Source organism: Mastigoproctus giganteus, chromosome 5 (assembly GCF_048544385.1).
Source record: "Mastigoproctus giganteus isolate SK-2022 chromosome 5, ASM4854438v1, whole genome shotgun sequence".
Classification (NCBI taxonomy): Eukaryota; Metazoa; Arthropoda; class Arachnida; order Uropygi; family Thelyphonidae; genus Mastigoproctus; species Mastigoproctus giganteus.
This window is the reverse complement of record NC_143579.1, coordinates 93,587,639-93,610,139: the sequence shown is the minus strand read 5'-3', so window position 1 is coordinate 93,610,139 and position 22,501 is coordinate 93,587,639. Positions and strand designations below refer to the sequence as shown.

Here is a 22,501-nt window from a genome sequence, read left to right as displayed (position 1 = left end):
TCTTCGCGTCATCGACGGGATTCGAACCCGGGCCTTTTCCACCGGGTGTGGGGAGGACGGTGAAGATACCACTGTGGTACCGCGCATATAAACAATGCCACAGTAGATCTTGCGGTGAGGCTGTGTTCAGTAGGAGATGAGGACTCATTAATGGCCACGACATCCCCCAAACCATTATACCACCGCGGTTGTTCTGTTTTGGTCCAACCGTGCAGTCTAGTTGCAGCTGTTCACCTGATTGCTGTCAAATATGCACCAGTCCAATGGCAAGGTGGAAATAGAACCATGATTATCAGACCAGACGACTCTTTTCCAGTTGTCCAATGTTCACGATCGATGCTCCCCTGCCTACTACAGGTGGAGGTATCGATGACAGTTGGTCAACATAAGCACATGAACAGGACGCCTAATCGGTAGGCATGTCTGCAAGAGCATCAGCTGGATGATGTACTCGCTCGGAAACGTTTCTCTGCGTGCTCTGGTTGTAGCCCGCCCTTTAATTGAAGGATCGAGAGCGGTCTGTTGTTCCGGACAACAAATGCCAACAGCCGTTCACCTCGCCGTAGTGAGGTGTAAAGCCTGAATTGAATGTATCAAGCAATGTGGTATCCCCCCCCCCATCCTAGCTCGTTGGGTGGTTGTGCATCCCCCTTCAGACCATTTCCACCACACCTTCACTACGGGGTCCCCGAACAGCTGACAATGCCTGTGGCTGCCGAGATGTCTTCGTCCTCCTGGAGCCGCAAATCATTCATTGCGCGGGCTTCTTACTGTAGAACTGACATGCACTATCCGTGCCGTCACTATATATGCTGCGCCAGCCGTTGACGTCATTCCTAAGTGCCGTGAGATGCGTCTTCATGGAGACAGTAGTGGCCATAATGCTTGGATCATGAGTCTATGTGCGCATTATTAAATTAGAAGTATCCTTCTGCATAAGCTATTCGTTTAATTGGATATCCTCTGCTTGCAGCCACTGCCAACCTTTTAGTCTCTGTATCCCTCCCCCAAGCTAGCAGTTTTCTGACCCACCTAACACTGTCTCAATAGCATTAGCAAATATTCTTGCACCCTTTTTTATTTAAGTGTACCCCATCCCTGTAGAACAGTCTGACTGCTCGCCAGACTGTTTCCTGTTCTCCAACTACTTTATTAAAATTGTACTTTTCGTTTTGTAAACATACAGAAGTTTCAAAGGAAAAGTGACCAGAAGTGTTCACTTCGCCCACAGAAAACATGAGGTTAAACTTCAAACTTCAACATCAATTTCTGACATAGCAATTGGCATTACATCAATATTTTTTTTCTGAAGCTGTCGTAGATATTGAAATATAACAACACGAAGTGTGCCCTCAGAATGTAGCAGCCCTGATCTCTTTGTGCATCGCACTAGTTGCACGTGGAGTTCATCAGTGTGTGGAAGTATGCAGTTCGTAGTTCAACTGATAGCAGCCATGAACGCAATGTGTCACCTGACACCTGATGTTTAAAGGCAACAGCACCAATGTTATCTGTCTAATTTTCATCTTTTATTGAATAATGTAAAATATAAACTTTTAACCTCTAAATTTGCATACAATAAAGATTACATATATATATATATATATATAGTAATTATTAAACTTGTAAATAATATATTGTTTTTTATATCTCCCATAATTTCCTGTGTAAATAATTGTTATTTCATTAATATTTTGCTGTTCCTCAGATTTGTTACACCAAACTGTAGGCGACTATTCAGTAGTCTCACTCTGGTGACGAGAGCTGTCTCCAACAAGGGCTGTCTTCAAGATGATTGATCTGTGTTATAACGAAACACCCGATTCACTGCCAGTCGCAACAGGTTCAATAAACCCTTCGTCCAACTCAAAATACGTCAATACTTTTACACAAATCAACACGCTTTTTCTTTGGTATGATTTATGGATCTCTCGTTGCTATAAATTATTAATTAACATTTGGTAAATGTTTGTGATTTTGTTTAATAACAATAGATCCAGTTCTTATTGGCTGACTGATTTTGTGTATATCTGTATATCGGAAAAATCTTTTAAGTATCTACAAAGTATCCCATAACTTTCAACTAAGTAGTGTATATCCACTTATCTATGGTGATAACGGATATAACAGACAAAGAGAAATATCGCATAATGATTTTTGAAGTGTCTCGTTTTATTTACTTAAACCATAAACAAGTGCATACAGTAAGTGTTGCCTAGCAACGCTCCATCCTTGAATTGTTGTACTTAAATTTCAATGGATGACCGATAGTCAAGTACTTAGACCACTTGACTTTCGTAAAACTCTCATAATATTACACAATCGAGTTTCAGCGTTATACTCTCATGGAGCAATGCACTACTGGAAGTGTCTCTTACAGAACATTCGTATGTCCAACTACAAACAAAGTATATTCTTGAAATTGTCAAGGATTTTACAAAGAGCTTTTAATAGCTATCTGAGACGTGTATACAGACCGAGAAAACCTTAAGAAACAGATTCCAACATTGAGACGGATTCAGAAGCAACATTTCATATTTCTTCTCGAAGACTGTTCAACGATATCATTGGAGAAAGGATTTGAAAATGATCTTTTTTTTTTTTTTTTTTTTTTGTAAGCGTTGTACTCTCTGGAATATAAGTGGCTTGCATTTTATGATAATTCATATTTCTTTTTATTTAATAAACTAATTAACTAATTAGAGCAAATACACCGCTTCAAGTATCTCGGAGTGCTCATTGATGACCAGCTGAACCATGAGGCCGAAATCAAAAGCAGAATTGAACAAGCCAGGCAGGCATTCACCAAATGGAGAACCCTCCTCACCGACAGAAGCTTGAACATCGTGCTCAAATTACGCACATTGAAATGCTACATCTGGCCAATACTGCTCTACGGTGTAGAAACCTGGACTCTAACATCAGCCACTACAAAAAAGCTCCAGGCCTTCGAAATGTGGCTCTACCGAAGAATGCTGAAAATTCCGTGGACAGCCAAGATAACCAACGCACAGGTCCTGCAGGACATGCACACGGAACGGGACCTGCTCAAAACCATCATCAGCAGGAAATGCAAATACCTAGGTCACATCGCTAGGAACCAACAAAAATATCACCTACTACCACTCATCCTGGAGGGAAAGATCGAAGGCAAGAAACGCCCAGGCAGACCGAAAATGGCATGGCTAGATAACATCAACACCTGGCTTCACATGACAACAGCACAAATTCTACACGCAGCGCTAGACAGAGAACAATATCAAAACGAAGTCGCAAACGCCATTCGGCAGCATTAAAGAAGAAGAAGAATTATCAGTATGGTAAATGAAGAGTTCCATACCGCTGCATGAAACTTCTCATTTACCATCCTAATAGAGCCCAACTAACAATCTGGTAGGAATTTAATTTAGCAGGAATTTAAGAAACAGTTATCCGTAGTACACACCTAAATTCTTATAAATTGATGCAAAGAAATCGTATTTTTAACTACATCAAAACACATGAAGAGACCATTTCATCCAAGAAATACAACTCAAGAAGTATAAATGTGAACTATTAAAATCATAGAAATAGAACTGCCACCTGCCAAGTTTCAACGTATTACCTTCGCAGCTGGTGGTCGAATGTTGAATAAGCATAAAGTGCATCGGCAGCTGACTTCTAAACAGTAATTTAGATCTATTATGCAGCTGAGTCAGCCGCTGCCTACGAGGTCATTCTCTCTCCTTCCGGATTTGTCTTTGGCGGGTCTTCAAAGCACTCGGTCATCATTAAATGTCACAAGAGGCAGATAGGTGACAGGAGTAACTGCCTGTGTGTTATGCGAGTAGCAGCACGCGACCCAGAGAGGCCCGTAGGAGGAAAAACAGGGCGAGAAGTATTAAAGAAAGCATTACCGCAGCACGACCTTCAGATCTAGCATTCAAGTAGAAGAATTTTCACTAGAACGCACGCCTTGATCTCGGGAGAAGGGTGGAGGATAATTTATTTCCATCAGTTGAGCTCAGGTGTTTGATTTTGGGTGCCACAGCTGTCACACTCTGACAACCTTCATTACTCCGTGGCCATGGCAAATTGTTCGAAGACAATTTATTGTCCTTCCACACAGTATCTCGTGAATGAGTAGCAAATTAGCGCCATTCTCTGATAATACCGACATGTGTGGGACTTTCTGAAAATGAAAGCGTTCGCAAAGTCTGTATGAAATGTTCTTAGAGATATGCGTCATTCAGACCACCTTAAGCTGTACGGATTCAATATCATCCGAATATTAGGAATTATTAGCTTGTATTCAGGTCATTAAGCTAGCAGCACCTCTTGGCTAGCGTTAAATCATTCATTATGAGCATTGTCAGTTCCACTACGCCTAACTGATTTACGCCAGAATATTAATTAGGAGAGTGAGAAGAGAGACAGACTGATACGTTATTTGAAACGCAACTAAAGTGAATTGAAAAATATTCGTTTACCATTTGTCAGGTCGTACAAGTTGTCTATGGAAATATAATCATCTCAATACATACTTAACAAAAGTTATGGCAACGTTTACGGGTTTCAGCTAAAACTCGTCAGTTCCAGCATCATAGTGCCATCACAGCACTTTATTAGGCCGGAAGATGGATTTTGGTTGAAATTCGAAACGTTGTCAAAATATCTTGGTTTAAGTGCATTTAGATAATTACATTTCAATAAACAACTTACACAACCTCATACGTGGTAAAAATATACATTTTTCAGTGAACTTTAATTAAATAATCAGGGTGGTTTTTTTTTTTTTAATGATAGCGTTGAAAAAATTCACAGCAAAAAAGGACTTGCACTTGCTGCAAGTACACCGAAATATAACAGCTCACCCGTGGCAATAACATCCATTATGAGAAGTCAATCATAAGTTGCTACTGTTGTTGTTTTTAATGCTTTGCGCACTGTTTTGTGGAGGAATCAGAATATAAATATATTTACTACAGAGCATTTTAGGACTGAAAAGTACGTGATGGCAGCCTCAGCTTAAAAATTACAATCACCATAATTTCAAAATCATTTCAGAAGCATACGAAGAGCGAAATGTTTAAAATGTAGTCGACTGGATTGGTCAGGATTTGCGAAGAGGCAACTAATGCCAGAAATATCAATATACAGTGTCTGTAAATTGCGTGCATTCTGATCTGCTTCCCTTTGTTTACTCCCAGCCCAACTTGGCCACTGTGTGGAAAAATAACATAAAAAAGTTTCCCCCTACTCGCATCTCAACAAGAAGTATTTCCCAACTTTGGCAGGCAACGGAACTCAAATCCAGCCTTTTTCATATAGTGCGAAGGAGCATTGACGTTGTACACACGTCTTCAAGAAACAACTTCACAACATTGACAAATGAAACATCTTGCGACAAGTGGTAAAAATTCTAGCTGGAAGAAAAGTTTATTGTTAAGGGATCGTTCTCATAACTCTCGAAGAACTGCAACACGTGCCCGTTTCTGACATCGTTACCCCACTACCAAGTTTGGCTAATCTTCGAGATACATTTGAGTGAACACGACTAACTCATCACTGTGTTTTCAGTACCGTTGCACTGGCTATTAAGAATCAGTATAAGAAATTGTTTCAAGCAGTATAAAATTCTAACAACACTGAGCTAGTTATAACATGTACAGCCAGATATGCGCATTTATCGGATAACAGTTATACCGACTAATATCTGAATTTAAATTCGTTTTCATTCATTTATGAGAAATTCATGTTTTCTTCCATTTCTACGCCTCCAGCGAATGTGGATCCATGTGGATACCATACAGGTTTTGCTTTATAGGTAAATGAAGCAGCACTGATGATAACTTATTTTAATTTCAATGTACGATTTATAAATAGAAGCAAACTCAAGATCTTTGATACTTTATTAACAACAAATGCACCAAATCGTTAGGAACACTTAATACAGTATATAAGGATTTACAATCTCGGCTCGAAAGTCATTAATTTCCTTAGGTTCCAGTGCCTTCTTTTGCTAGTCACACGTGGGGATAAGTTGAGGTCCCTAAATGATTTCTTATCTATTCTATGAAAGCACCACTCTAAGATAGATATGAGTTAAAACTAGAAGTCACAAAGAATAAAGTGATGCTTAAGGCAGCAATGCATGATACATACCACCGCTATTCAGTGGTTAAGTTGCCTAGTAGTGGTTGCAAACGTGTAATAGATAAAAAATACAGTGGATTTAAGTAGCTATTGATAATAACAATCACCGCACTAATTGAAACTTCAGAATAATTTCTCTTCAGCTGACCTCCTATCGTACTTAAGTATAGCCAGAAAAAGAATTTTTGTACTTAACACCTTTCACTCACTCTGTCTCTCTCTCTGATTCTCTGTTTGCCACCCCACCCGCTATTCTTTGTATCACTTTCCACCGTTTTGCACTGCCTGCCAGACGACTCATGCATGGGCATGTACAGGAGTTGTTTGGCAGGTATGGTTCCTTCAAATGATGCAGATATCTTATTACACCATTGTACTAGTGAAAATCAATTAGCGCAATAGCGTCGTCTATTTCTAAACTATCAATAATAAACCATTTTCGCTACAATTATATAGATGCAAGAGCTAGCTAACAGAAAAATTACACGATGTTTGTAGACCAATGGATAGGGGTGATTGGCAAATACACATTAAAGTCTATTTTTCGTTTTAAAGAAAACATGGGCTTCAAGTGCTTCGGCTATCATTTCGTGAAGAACTGACCACTATACGAATAGTTTTTGTACTAGGTTCTTATGAAGAGCTACTTAAAACGTAGCAGCCTGATTCACTCACGAATTAGTTGTCAAATGAATGGAGGAAAAATGCACATTATACGTGAGTGGTGAAGTCACACCAGACAAAATCACAGGATCGTAAAGTTCACAACCTTTAGTGACACGAAGGCCATATATCAATTTCTGCATCCCTCTCTCTATAACATATCACGCACTCGTTCACCTCCTTTCCTCCCTCCCTCCCTACTTCTCTCTCGCTCTCCATTCCCCCACCCCCAGCCTCAACCGCTTCAACCATCCCATGAAAAATAAGTAGTTGTTCGACAATTCCGGGCACTTCCACACCAGCGAGTTTCCTGTAATGGTGGACAAGGCTTTCCTCCTCTTTTGGCAGGTTTCAGAACTTCTCGAGTTCTTGTAGCGTGGCCGATGTTGCATGTCTTGCTGCACGCGCTCCACTCTGACCATTCCCCTACTTTGCAAGGACGTGGACCATCTGAAAATTCAAAGGAAACATTTCTTTAAATATACACTAGAAAACACTTTCAATATGAAATAAAATGCTCTGTACAGCTTTATGCGCGAAACTGCTCAATGTTTAGTGAGCAAAGGTTAGGTGTATGTGTGTTAATTGCCAAGGCAACTGAGGCTATGAGAAGTAATATATTGTGTTAACTGCGCATGTTCTTCGGTCGATATGCTATTTACTGGAAGAAAACCTTTGTTTTCGGGAGAAAAAACACGTTATCCTCGCCCGAGACAGACTAACTCAGCCAATGATCAGCCACATTGACGTCATACGAACTTGGGCCATTTTCGCTCGGTGTGGGAGGACTATGATTACGTCAACTGTACTAGAAAATCAACCAGACTGAATTCTGCCCTTTCGATAAAACAGAGTTATTTTTTTGAAACAAACAAAACAGTTTTCTGATATTTTTTTTTCTTCTTCCTAATACAACGGCAAAAAAATGAGGGACCCTAAATAGTGACTACACCTGTTGACGCAATTCAACCTCGTTACACGAAGAAGAAATTGTGACTAGAATCAACAATCTGATTGGTCCCTGAAGCGTGACAAACATCGAGAGCCATTGAGGACAAGTTGGCTGCCATTGGCCTGAGGGTGTCGTGACCATAATTCTAGTGATGAAAACTAAGGCTGCCACTTAGGGGTCTAAAACGCTAATAAAGATGATATTCAAGTCCCAGTTATGAGTCGAGTGTTGCATGATTTCCGGAAGGGCTGGTCTTTCTGCAAAAATCAAATCTTCTTCTTGCTATTAAAAACCTTGGGTATATTTCCCATTTTTAAGGCCTAAAATTACTGTCTAGTTTGCTGATGGTAGCCAGCCAGATGTGACCAATGTAAGAAGGGATTGAGGTCTGGATGTCACAGCTCAATCCTACAGAAGAATCGATGTCACACACACACACACACACACACACACACACACACAATACCTGGAGATAAGATGACCCGGTGCAATAGCACAATTTTGCTTAATGGAAGCCTGAAGCGGTTAAAACCATGTTTCGTCTCCAGAGCAAAGCTGAATCATCTCGCCTTTCTCTATCATTTAGTATAAATCATACTGGTATCTTTTCAGGTATCGTGACTTGGAGCTCTGACAAATGGGGTACAGTTCTGTTGTCTGATGAGTCCCGTTTTAGCCTACAAACAGATTCTACACGTCATTTAATCTGGAGACAAGGAGGAAAGCGATACCATCTCTCCAACATCAGAGAAAGGGACACTTACAGTGGAGGCAGTGTTCTTGTGTTGGGCGGAATAATGATCAACGGCTACACCACTCTTCGTATGTTTGATAGGGGTACAATAACTGCGCAGCTGTACCGAGAACAGATCCTGGAACCCTATGTGCGACTTTTTATGGGCGAGGTTGGTCCAGATTTTCTTTTCATACACGACAACACACACTGCACATAAAGCTCGAGTGATGTAGGAATATCTTGAAACTAAAGATATCCAATGATCACTAGACTTAAATCAATCGATTATGTGTGGGAAGCCCTTGGACGTCGCATTGCCCGCCGACAGCCAACTACTCGGTCACTTGATGAGCTAAGACCTGCGCCGGTGGAAGAATGGGATTTGTTGCCACAGAATCATATGGACACCCGTATATGGAGCATAGTTCACCGCTGTCAGGCCTATATCGCCGTTGGAGGGCATCGTACGCCGTACTGATGTCATATTTTCGAGCATCTTGTACAGACTTCTGTAATGTGACATTTTTGGTAATTCTCATGCAGTCTCTATAAATTCTCTTATACCTGTCAGAAGTTTCTCGTTGTCTCCTCATTTCATAGTTATTCTATGGTACACTACCATACCAAATTTTTCCAGAATTACACCAAGTTTTCTACGTATTCTGTTAATTTTGTCGAGCGGTGTATTTCATTCATCCTTAGCATGAGGGATGAATATCCTACTAATGAGTAAATTAATGGCTGAATCTCAATAAATGAATAGGGAGACAATAATGTAACATTTACACATTGTTAATGTATAGATGGTTACTTTTTAATGCATGTTTTTAAATAAACCAACATATACTATGTAATTATATTTATAAATAAAAATTAAAATAAATGCACCCGCAGTGAGTAATATAGTATTATAAATAGAAAGTCCGACTATATTTAAGAAATCGGAAAACTTAGAAACATTATCTGCTACATTATTGCAGCCGAAGGGAATAAACCACACCTCCAAGAATAGCCAATAGCCAATGAAATTGGTCTCAGGTGTGGTGAATACTGCTCCTTTGCGCCATAAAAAAAGTCTTATGTAAAATGACCGAAACTATGCATATGCATGACATTCTTCTACATCCTGTTCCTTCATTGGCATTGCCTAATATATTGCTTGCATTTGCAAAGATATTGCTTTAGACTTAAGGGAAAAAAGTCATTCCGATTTCATTAACCTTGAGGAGACAAGCTAGTTGATTTACAGCAACTTAAAGGCCCATGTAATACATCGGACAGCAGTAAATAATATTAAGTATCTTCTAAATAACTAGATCATCCACTAAATTATGAACACCCAAAGTCTCCAAATGGAAAATTTTTCATCTGAACATCTCCTCGTTGTTATTCTGCCGGAGTTCGTAGCGGCATTGCTGCGGCAATAATAAAACACGCCCTCTTCTGACCGAAGGTTATCCTGGACAGAAGCTTCTTACCAGACGTCAGCCAGTTCCGTTTTCTGAGTTTGAGTTGTTTGCTGTAACCTGTAATTTCGCACTAAGCCGAAACGAGTTCGTCCATGTTTTTGGCAAAGGTGACAATGGGCATCGCTAAGGAAATAAAGTACGAGCATTCCAACTTCCCCATCATCTCTCCCAAAAAAAGAGAAAAAAAAAAAATCAGTTACAGGAACTAGCACGTGCCAATGAAAAAACTGTCACTCCGTGTGGCCGACGTGAAACGTGACTGGAATGTTAATGAAGATTAGCATTTTATGGAAGAACTCACGTGATCACGGGATGATGTAAGAGAGACTTTCTTCCTGTAGTATTAATAATATTTGCTGTGTCGGCTGTGGAGTATGTAGTTTGAAAGACAGTTAAATAAATAAATTCCACTGACAACTTAGTTCAAGTGACAAGTTAACAAGTTAGTTCAAGTAGAAGTTCACGCAGAGTACACTATTATCCCACTGGAAAACGAATACCTTCGCTCCAAGCAGATGAGGTCTGATTATTTGTCAAATTACCATAAGCTATTTGCAAAATGCGGGTGTTTTCGCTGATTGTCTACTCATAACGAGTAAGAAGCCTATTTTCAATTTATACCATTGTGAAATAACACAATTGATAAAAATTATTAAATAAGTCTTTAAACAAAAATTACCATTATTCTCTGCCTAAACAGGGTTGCAGTATTATGTAGGGTTAATGGCCAGTCTATATTCCAGTTTATATCACTGTATATCTGGGCTCCTCCATAGCTTTGAGCGATATGAATGAGCTGATACCAATCTAGGAAAACGTGTCTTGTAACAATAAGAAATAGATAGCCATTTTATGTCAAGATAAGTATTCATTTGTCGACAGCATATAGGTCAGCTAATTCGGACAATAAATGCCTTAAGTAGAAGTCCCTTGGCAACTTGCCCCTTTCTTTGATTAAAGAAAGGTTATTTCGATGAATTCCTACAAGAGATTAAGATTCCCAAAGATGTTTATGTTTTGCGAAATTATATTATTTTATTAATATTGCTGACAGGTGACGGTTTTCCTTACCATCAATATGTGGTGTAAACAAATTCCTCTCCCATCTCATTGTACTCAGTGTGCAGGAAAGTAGGGCTGCATCTCATATTTTATTTCATAAAGTTATATTCATTATAATACATTATATACGCACGTATTATATTTTATACAGTATACAATCATGCAATTTATGCCGTAGATCGTACAGTAAGAAATATACACAGTGCCAGAAAACCTGCCCAATCCTAAAAGAGTTAATGGAATCTGAAAATTGGTATGTTGGTGCATTGCGATGATATATGCTAATGATCAAACAGGCTACAGTATAAACCGCAAACGAAAATAAGCAGGAACACAGAGCAGTTGGAATGGGTAGTATGAAGGATTAATGGCCAGTCTATATTTCAAAATAAGATGGCATATTGGTGAGGCAGTTTTCCAAGTCTTTTTAAGGTGCTCGTACGACGTTTCTGTGCATTGCATAATTGGACTTTGAAGTATAAGAGTCCACTAAGCAAATCGCTGTTCACCAGCGGTGTGTTATACCTTCATGGGGCCCAAGGCAAAATAGAATTTTGGGGGCCCCATCTAATTATTCACTTAACTCAACTACTATATTTAAGAAAGAATTAAATATAAAATTTCATCAAAATGATCGGTAAACAAATTTTGGAAAAAAACCGGAATTTTCAAATTAAGCTTCAAGTAAAGTTTATTGACCTTGGCAGGTAGAAAGTTCAGTTTCCGATAAAAAAAAAATCACTTAAAAAATATTAGTAAAAAAAAGCAATGAGTTTTTTTGAAACAGTAATTTGCGCTTGGCAGATATCTTTGTTGCCTATAGGATAACGTGCCACTGCTGTTCACGTTGAAACAGATTCTGAAACAACTGGCTGATGTCAGAATCAGTGAATAGCCGTTCAAAGCCGCCGTGCAGATTTTTGAGCATTCAAACAGGATAGGATAATTACCAAAACGCTTCTGCTGACAGGTTTAACTCTGAAAAGGATAAAATTTCATGTTAATTATATTTGAGATGGATGGTATTCATCACACTGGGGCAATGTTTCTTAATTTTTATCAAGAAATACCCTTATACACTGGAAAAGGCAGGACTGATTTATGTTCTGCATTATCGACTCCATCCCCCACTACATCCAATCGTGTACAATTTTAGCAGTGTAACGATAGAGCCAGTTCAAATGAAGAATGGGATATATTTTTGCGCAGAGAAGAGGTACAGGACCGAAGTGTTTCAAAAGGCATTACTCCATCTATAAATGTTGAGTGATGCCGACTGAGGGAAACAAAAGAGAATGCAGGAAATGAAGAACGAACTGGTCGGGACTGTTTTTGCTCCTGATATGTTTATATTGGACGTCTTCTCTTTCTGTGAACTCGATGTAAATAGTGCTGTAGATGTGAACATTCTCTAATTCCTTGAAAAATTGTAAATTATGCTTGTGCTCTCTTTCTATCTGCCTGTCATGTAAAATAAGCCAATGATGTGTAAAATATAATTAATTAGACAATGTATGATTTAGAAAATGTATAATTTAGACATTGTATAATTTATAAAGACTGATTTGTATAAATTATAAATAGATAATTATGTATATAACGTATATTTGTATATATGAATGTGCACCCCCTGGTTAATAGCTGTAAGCGGGTGTCTCTTAGGAGAAAATAAAGATAATAATAATAATAATAATATTTAGCGTCAGAAAAAGTTTGTCTGGAGAACGATGACAGAAGGAGGACAGACCGTATGGGGCGACACCCTGGTGAAAGAGGCACCTGCCAGTATTCATCGTAGGAATACAAATCAGACAGGAATCATGTCACAGTGCCATCTCTTATGATAGCCGTTCACCACTGGTTTTTGTTAAAGGAAACAGCAGGTCAAATTTATGCTGAAACTCGACTAAGATCTGTTATTTTACCAATTCTTCAACAGTTATATAACTCTTTATTTAAACAATTTTCAAATTTTATAAACTCCATAACGTTCAGACATTTTCTCTGAAGAAATACATCAGTCATTTCTGATCTGCCTTCTGTTAAGCATTTCTGGGTCATGATGGGAAGAAAACTTAGAGCAATGCCTCAACCAACCTAGGCCATGGCAATTTTAAGGGAACAGTTAACCCAGGCATGGAGCGATATCCTTAAGTGAATATCGCTCCATGCCACAACAAACAAAACGGCAAGATCATACTTCGCTCCTATGTGATGGTTTTACGCATTAAATCACTATATATTTTTCTGATGTTTTAATTTTTTCTTGCTTGTAATGACTTACCACTATAATACAACTCAGATAAATAAATCTGTACTTTTAGAGCGGAACAGTTTATATGATTATTAAGATAATTAATTATGACAAAAAAGACTAACCTTCCATATAAAAAAAACAAACTCCGATGTTAATTATGATCACCAGTGAGAAATTAAAAAATAATATGCACTATTATGCAACTTAATCGATTAAGCAAGGATCACAAAACAGTTAAAAAACTTACGCTTCCTCTTGCGTTGTTTCTTCTTGTGTTTAACCCCTGGGTTCTTCTCCTGAGTTTCGATGACATTAAGCCCCGGCTCTTCATTGGCGAGATAACTTGTACCACGTGGCTCGGGTGGCTCTGTAGCATCGTATTGGACTTCGGACTTCAGAACTGGTTCTTTATCCAACTGATAGACAGCGTTCTCTTCCCAATTCTCTACTTGCTTCGTCTTACTACCATTGCTAGCTTTATGAATAGGTTTCCTCATGTGAAACTCAGCCACTTTCTGGAAGTGAAAGTACCCTATTCTTGGCAGCTTCTTCAAACGTGGATAGTAAAAGGAATTAGCAGGATGACTTGGAATCTGAGAAGTGATGCGTGATATCTTCACACGGGGAACTGTTTCCCAGTCTGGAGAAGTAAATGTGAAACCATTGTCGGTTCCTGCATCCAGAGGATCCATGTCTAAAGAAATCGAATCAATCCAACGACCTTTGCTGCACAGATCAAAACTGTCTACTCCAATAAACCAATCAGGACTAGGAACAATTCTACTCATCAGCGAAACCTGAAGGATGATAAAATACGATCAGAATTGTGAAATTCTAAAATAATTAATATAAACTTTTTCTTCAGTTAATAAAGCCTTGTCTAAACTAATAATATTTTACAAGAAGAAACTCTGTGGAATTTATTCTATATGGAACCTTGTTCTTATATTTTGAATTTTCTACTGATCATTTAAAATTAAAAGTATTGCTTAACTAAAATTGCTTTTCATACTCTGCATTTTTCGTGATCTCCCCCAGCATCATTTTAACATACCGAATGTAGACAAATCAATTTTATTCTGAGGAATTATAAAAAAATAAATTTTCTGTTTATATTCCGGGACGACCACATAAGATCAGAGGCATTAAACGGAATAACCAATCCATGAATAAGGTGAATTTTAATTTTTTTTGTGGACATAGGGATAGATTGTTTATCCACTACCAGATACGCATATTACTATAAGAGAGAGAGAGAGAGAGAGATAATCTTTATTACCCTTCACGGCCATAAAGCCAGGGGCTTACAGTTTCCCAAACTTCCGGGAAAATTGAACAATTATTTACAAAAAGGTAAATTTACAAAGAAAACATATTATAATACAAAGGAGAGAAGTCCTTACGAGAGTTAAATCTGATTGAGCTGGCTTAACATCGAGATAAGAGCACCAGCTCAATCAGACAGGAACAGATGCAAGGTATACATCAGTCATTGCTGATTAGTCCTACTCGTCATAATTTTTTTCCCGTAAGTCCGGTCAGCAGCGAATTTGTTCAGGTCGGCGTCCAGTGCCTGGGTTTGCTTGAACATCTGCTGAGGAAGGAACCTGTCCGAGAGATGGAGTCGTGCTGAATGCGAGTAGAGCTCGGGATTGGCCCTAAGGGCAGCAGGGGGATCCTCCAGCCACAGGTATCCCAGAATGAAGGTGTTGCCATTATGCCTGTTATCATCTTGACTGTTGCTAGGAGGCGTTGGTAGTCGACTAAGGTAGGAAGCCGTGGAATTCCGAGAGAGTTGGCAAGCTGCGTGGTACGAATCAGAGCTGGAAGGTTGTGCTTCCTGTTGGCCCACTTTAGGAGCCAGAATTCTGTGGCAAAGAGTGGTTTCTTTATTGACGGTGTCGCTGACGCCCAAATTTCAGCAGCATAGAGTAGAGGTGGAAAGATAACTGTTCTTATGTACCTCACGGTTATCTTTTTATCTGTGATATGAAGGAAATGTTGTTTTGCTATCCACCGGAGTCTTGAAGCACGTGTGAGGAGCATGTCCATGTGGGCGTTGAATCGAAGTTTTGGGTCGAATACAACGCCCAGATCACGATGGCTGGACACAATTGGGATGAGGGTGTTGCCGACCGAAGGCTGGAGAGAAGAAGGAATTTGCTTCAATGAATACACCATGAATTCGGACTTAGCAGGATTGATCTTGAGCCCAAACTGGCAGAGGTAAGATGTGACTGTGGTGAGAGAGTCGTTAATTTCCACTTTTACCAGATCTAGGTCTTGACCGGAGATGATGGGAGTGAGTATCTTGATATCGTCCGCATAGCTCAGTAGACATCGAGAATGTGCAACCAGTGGGAAGATAATGCATGAAAACAGAAGGCCCGAAAGGACCCCTCCTTGTGGGACTCCTGCGGTGACGGATCTAGTAAGGGTGCGATCTCCTGTATGAAGCTTTATAACTCTGTTATTCAGAAGAGAGGAGAGAAAGCATAATATGTTCCCTGTGATCTGGAAGTGGCATTCCAGGAGAGTGAGAAGTTGGTTTACTTGGACGGCATCAAATGCAGCCTCAATGTCTAAGTAAGTCACAGCTAGTTCCTGCCTATTCTCCAATGCTGACAAGATAGTATTCGTGGTGGCTAGCAGATTGGTGATCGTTGATCTGTTTGGAAGGGAGGAGTGAATTTGGGCTGGATTACTGGGCAAGAGCTGCTTAGTGAGGATGGGGAGTAAGGCCTTTTCCAGGAGCTTCAGCAGGCTGGAGGAGTTGGAGATGGGTCGGAAGTGTTTAGGTTTCGATGGCGACTGAACTTTGGCTAAAGGTTTGATGAGATAGTTTTTCTACTGCTGTGGGAAAATTTTGTTTGAGAGTAACTGGTTGAAGATAATTAAAAGTGGCTGAATAATGTACGGACTTAGGCATTCGAGCATGAATTGGGGAACTCCATCATCACCGGTGGTTGACGAGGCAGGTAGAGAATTTATGGCTACGATCAGCTGTTGTTTTGTAATCTGAATGTTGTTCAACACTTCTTGCTGGATGGGCTCTGTTAGTAGAGCTAGATCTGAGTTTGGCATAGGATTACGGTTAAATCTTGTGACGAAATCGAGCCACAATTCAAGTTTCCGATATATTGAAAAGATGGAAGAACAAGGCGATACAAATATGCGCAAACAGTACAGTAGACCAAAACAGAGATAGAAATCGTCGTCGATTCATGAATTAATGTGCACACTCTGGCAGTTATATGGTATTGGGCTCCCTCCATGTTCCAGCACGATAATTCTCTATCCCATAGAGCGAACAGCGTCTGATTCGAGGATATCAAAGTCCAACAACTGCTCCGGCTGGTCTGGAGTTCCAACCTGCAATTCCGAATTTTTAGACTGAACACCTTTAGAACAGGGGTCAGTCAAAACGCTCTTTTTTCAAAAATATTCTAAGTCGATGTTTTCACTCGGAGACCAAAAGACTATAACAGCTTATTAATCTGATCATTAAAGCTCGCGGTTTATCAAATGGTGTCCAAACTCTTTTAGTAACAAAGAACGATGATGTTTTATTATAAAGCAGCCTTCTTACCAATCGCGACATACGCAGCTGGTGCCTGGTAAAAAAAGGCCAGCAAAGCTGCAAACCTAAGAATACTTGATTCTATATACATACTCATCCTTTGCAGGGCGTGTGTGTGCTTACTGCAGCACAGTGAGCACACACGCCCTGCAAGTCATTGCAGGAACCCTCCCCTTGAACCTAGAGATGGTGAGGAGAGGCATCCTCCAAGAGCGCGCTAAACGCAATGCTTGTACACACCTTGACTTCAACGGAGACCCAGGAAATAACCACATTGCGAAAAAAAAAAGAAGGCTCCAGACCCACTTGCTGCAGGCGTGGCAGGCACGATGTGATGTCTCCATCAAAGGTGGGATAACAAAGAAGTTCTTTCCAAAGTAGACAGATTCCAACCTAAATTACCAATCTGGTACGCACCTGGTCTTGTGGCATACCTACTCACAAGACATGGCGCCTTAAACGCCAAACAACAACTCTGGGAATAATTGAAAATCCCAATTGTACTTGTGGCGATCCAGAAACTGGTCGCACTTAATGTTCGACTGCCACCAATACGACGGCATCCACTGCCAGCTTGTGACAAGACTACAGCATTCACCGAAGGACCAGGAGCAATTCATCCTGGACGATAAAGAACCATATATGGCATTCACTGAAATTGCACGGAAACTGTTTGGCAAACGCCGAGCCACACTGGCCCAACAAGCGAATAACAACACAACCGGAAACTAAATGGAGTGACAAATGCAGAAAGATCCACAACCCAAAACGGTAAAGGAGGAACAAGTAACAAAAGGCAACTAAGAATGGAACAAGCAACATAACGACAATATAAAATGGGACAAGCTACTATTCCCACAACAAATTCCACACCTCCAACTAGAATAAAAGGACATGATCTACAACTCTGTGACTAACTTCAACACTGAGCTTGCAAAAGGGACACACGGACCTGAACCATGCAGCTTCGCTGCCATCAAGCCTCGTTGGCGTTCAGAATCGAGCACCTGACTCGATTCCTTACCACGGCGGGAGGAGACACCTTCTTGGCCATTTTAAAATACCGGAATGGAGGGACAACCATACCCTACCTTAGCTAAGCCCCTCCTCCTCGACGACACAGAACAATCAGAAAAGGGAGGTGCCTTTACCTGTCAATTATCGCCATCTTCCTCGCTTTCATTGAAGTACCTGCCGGTGTATACTGTACTGGACTTCAGCCAATATCACTGTGTAATTATTTACCTGCATTTACATAGGCCACTTAGGAAAAGTCTTTTTGCTTCGGGTTCCATAATACATGAGTAATATTGTTGCATCCGAAAGAGCAGGCTAAAATATTTAACTGAAATATTTAGAAATTATACAAATATTTAAACTATTTACAAAATACTAAACTACAGTATTTACAAATATATGCTATTCATTAATATACAAAAAAACGTTACAATGGAACATTAATGTTAGACAGTGAATCACGTGCACGAGGTTGGTAAACGTTATGGAGGCAGTTGTCAATAATTAATTGCATTTGTAGTGACGTAATTGCCTCGCCCTCTTCTCCCATTGGCTCGAATAAATATCACTAGGAGGAAAACTTTTTTAATGTATAGATAATAATAATTTTTGCTTCTGTGGTCAAAATGCATCTCCCAAAGTTTTTGCACTACTCTGATCCAAGCTCTAGGCGGGATTCGAACCCGCGACCTTTGTTTGCCAGGCAGGTACTTTACCCACCCGGCTAGCCCTGTCGGCAATAATATTAATAATAACACCTATGCAGTCCCAGTGCTAACATACTCCTTCGGGGTCATAGATTGGACTAACACCGAGCAGGAGGATATCATGAGAAAGCAAGGACAATGATGACCAAGAGCCATCAACACCACCCGAAATCTGCCGTGGAGAGACTGACAATTGCCAGGAAAGAAGGAGGAAGGTGCCTGATAAACCTCATTGAGCAATAGAAGACAGTGATAGTTAACCTGAAGGATTACTTCCAGAAACACACAGCAGCACTTCTGCAGGCCATAAGGAAGACAGACAAGCGGTATACCCTACTCAACCTAAGCGAGGAGTCTCCCCCAACCAGGAGGCACAAACGAAGCTAGAAAGATGGGCAGAGAAGACACTCCATGGCAGACACTACAATGATTTCATCAAGATCACATAGGTAAAATTGCTTCCAATGCTTGGCTCACGAGTGGAACGCTCTTCCCCGAGACTGAAGGATTGATGCTCGCCATCCAAGACCACGTAATCAATACCAGGAAGTAGAGAAAATACATCGCCAAGGAGCCTGGAGTGTTCGATGACACATGGCGACGATGCCACCTGGCCTCAGAAACTATCCAACACAGACTGAGTACACTCGACACGACCAGGTAACCAGGATAATACATCAGAAGTTAGCGAGGAAATACCAGTTCACTGAAGAACGTGTACCGTACTACAAGTACGAACCTCAGGCAGTACTAGAGACCCAAACTCACAAGCTATACTGGGGCCGCGCCATAATAACGGATAGGACAATCCCGCACAACAGATCGGACATAACCCTTGTGGACAAGAAGGAAAACTACCTATCTGATTGTCTTAGCGGTACCCAACACTGGCAACCTGCAGAAAATCCATGGGGAAAAAAATCAGGAAGTACACGAACCTAGACAGGAGATCAAAGAGATGTGGCATATGCAACAAGTAACGACCATCCCGATCATCGTGTCAACCACAGGTATGGTACCAAAGACCCTACATAACAGCCTAGTAGTAATAGATCTCCAAGGAACTCCAGAAAGCCGCAATCCTGAACACATGTAGGATAGTCAGAGAGTTCCTCGACCAACAGTAACACCAGAAATAACAACAACCACCCTGTGTACTTGGTAACAATACCCATCACAAGGTGGAACCCCCAATAAGAGAGAAATAATATAAGAGCAATAATAATAATAACCACTTGCCACCGATTTGGATATGTGCAAATTCGAATCCCATCAATAATGCGATGAACGTTTCGAGAAATTTCCAAGTGAGACTGAACAGACACTGGATAACCTCTCTTAGAGGGTGGCTTTCATGGAGTAAATTACTGATTTTTCCTTCCCCAAACAGATAAGAAATTTATAGACAAGATACACTGCAGCCTTCTTGGCCTAAGTTCACTTGGTGCTAATCCAAAAACAGCATAATCTAGAGGGTCTCACAATATGCGATATCACTGCCCTAGAAATGATGAATGAAACTGTGCGATACCCTCCCCTTCAACAGCGGTCGTAAAAATTCTAGGAATTAATGATTTCATTTGGGTTAGAGTTGAACAACAAAAAAAAATATATGCCAGTTATTTTTAATAATTAAACGAAAAACCGACCGGGCTAGCCGGGTAGGTAAAGTGCCTGCCTAGCAACCCAAAGGGCGCGGGTTCGATTCCCGCCTCGGGCTGGATATCACGATGGTGCCGAATAACCGGTTGGTTGGATATCCCGGCCACGATACACAAAGGAAGCAAGGAAAAAACTGGTTCCTTCGTGTATTGATCACATCATACGAAATAAATTAAATATTTTTATAATTAAATTTAAATCTATATATTAAATAAAACAATGATAGAACCTTAAACTTTATAAAAATAAAACCGTTTTATCGTAAATAAAAAGAACAATCAAACCCAAGGCAAAATTAAAAAAAAAAAAAAAAAACCTTGCTTCTCTAAGTAGATCGCAGTCCGATGATGCTAATTCCGGACCACCTGCTGGATGTTCAAGTTGTTTCCATTCATACCAACTAAGCACCGCACATGCACCGGAAGTTGTGGGATTTGTAATGATGTAATACAGGGTGGAAGGCTTCTTTAGCTGAGTCAGTAACAAACGCTCTTTGAGTAAACCGTGGTTCAATCCAGCGACTGTTAAATACGGTCGATCTACCAACCCGCACTGGACCAGCATGGCAGATTATGGTTCATTTCCCTGAACATGAATTGTTGAGGAGACGTTTGTCACAAGGTGGCACATTTAGCTGTGTGTCGTCTTGCGACAAAAGTACCCTGGGAGTGTTCCTGTGGGGTATAAAATTCTGATCTCAGACCCTTAACTTCCTCATTTTTTAACTCTGCAATAAGCCACCTTATCATTAATCCGCAATCTGTGAAATGCCTCTGCCCGCGCATGTCTCTCTCGCATATGGGCACTTTATTTGTATATAAGAACTGCGCACCGTTCATATAAATTTCGGCCTCATCGAAATTCTCTAAAGCCCAATTAAAAATTAAAGATAATGCGGTTCATGAAAAGCATTTAAAATAGAAAATCTTTGGCCATGCAGAACCAGTACGTTCATTACATTTTGCTCTTTAAAAAGCCCAGAGCAAAATATAATGTATCAAGGTACAAGGCATTGTAATAAGGTACAAGTATTTCTGTCACAAAGCAGAAAGAGGCTAACATTCAGAAGATTAACATTTAGATATTAGTACAATAAACACCCAGCACAATGTTTTTTCTAAACGGTTTTTTTTCCAGCACCGTCCGCTAACCCCAGGAACTCTACAGTTTCAAATTAGCGATTATCTGTGTCACAACAAACTCGATGAGTCATCATGTCATGCTATCCTTCCTGGAATAAAGTTCCAGGTACAAAGAGCATCTGGGGCAGCCCGGTTCGTGGGTTTACATAGTCACGAACCCGGAGATACAGATTTATTTACAGCGTGTGGACCAGACAAAACGAAAGAACCTCTACATTGTAATCCTCCTCCCTCTCGTCTGGGCGTAATAGCGAACCGGGCGTGAGTAAAAGTGTTGACCCCGTGAACTTTAAAACGAGATACGTGTTTGAACCATCACGTTGAGAATCATGTTAATGTGCACGCTCTCATCTGGCACACCTGAGAAGTTCATTATGTTGTGAATGAGTAGTGGGAGGGAATTCGGAGATGAATTTGTCCTTAAAACGTCCCCCCTGTTTCAGCTGCTTCAATAGCTCAGGTAAATCACACCTTCCTTAGAAAGTAATGGAAATGATACGAAGTTGAAAGTTCATCTGAAGTCTGCTGTCCTCTTCGAATATGATGCCGCAAGAAATTTTTAACAAAGATTTCGAAAGCCGGCAAACAATCACTCGCTATTAACAAAAGGATGTACTCAAGGAGACTGTGTGAAGGAAAATTGTTTCCTCCAAACGTCATTTCACTTTACACATAAGCATTAGATGTGTACAATAAATAAATAAATTTTCTGTTTATACTCCGGGACGACCAAACGGTCAGAGGAGTTAATAGTTAATACTGTCTGTCTATAGTTAATAGTTCATTAACAATAGACAGTAGTGGGATAGAACAACTTGTAGGCTTACATTTAACGATACTTTTAAGAATGCCTTATATTTGTTTCATATTAAAAAGTTTTTTTTTCAGATTGCCAATGATAATCTTCAAGGATTCACTAAGTCTACTACGCACCATTGCTTAATATATTAATTGATTTTCCTTCGATACTTAAACCTCTTTATAAGTGGTCACGTTAGCAGTGAGAGGATTTATCATTAAATCAAAAATTACACAGGTTATACACAAAAGCCAAGAGCAAAAAACGTTGTTCCCAATTTTGCTGCTGAGGTCAACCTTCGTTGAACCAAAATGACACAC

The 22,501-nt window shown here is 40.1% G+C and overlaps 1 protein-coding gene across 1 annotated transcript in view; it reads right to left on the bottom strand.

Annotated features, from left to right (window-relative positions):
- Window positions 1-5,873: 5,873 nt before the first annotated feature.
- LOC150085569 (spondin-2-like) overlaps window positions 5,874-22,501 on the bottom strand; it is a 45,900-nt gene continuing 29,272 nt past the window's right edge. Inside the window, exons 3-4 of the mRNA XM_090374114.1 lie at window positions 13,522-14,071; window positions 5,874-7,248 (exon numbers count right to left, since the gene is read on the bottom strand). Coding sequence (XP_090230240.1) covers window positions 7,043-7,248; window positions 13,522-14,071 — 756 coding nt within the window. The 3' untranslated portion in view covers window positions 5,874-7,042. The remainder of the gene's footprint in view (window positions 7,249-13,521; window positions 14,072-22,501) is intronic.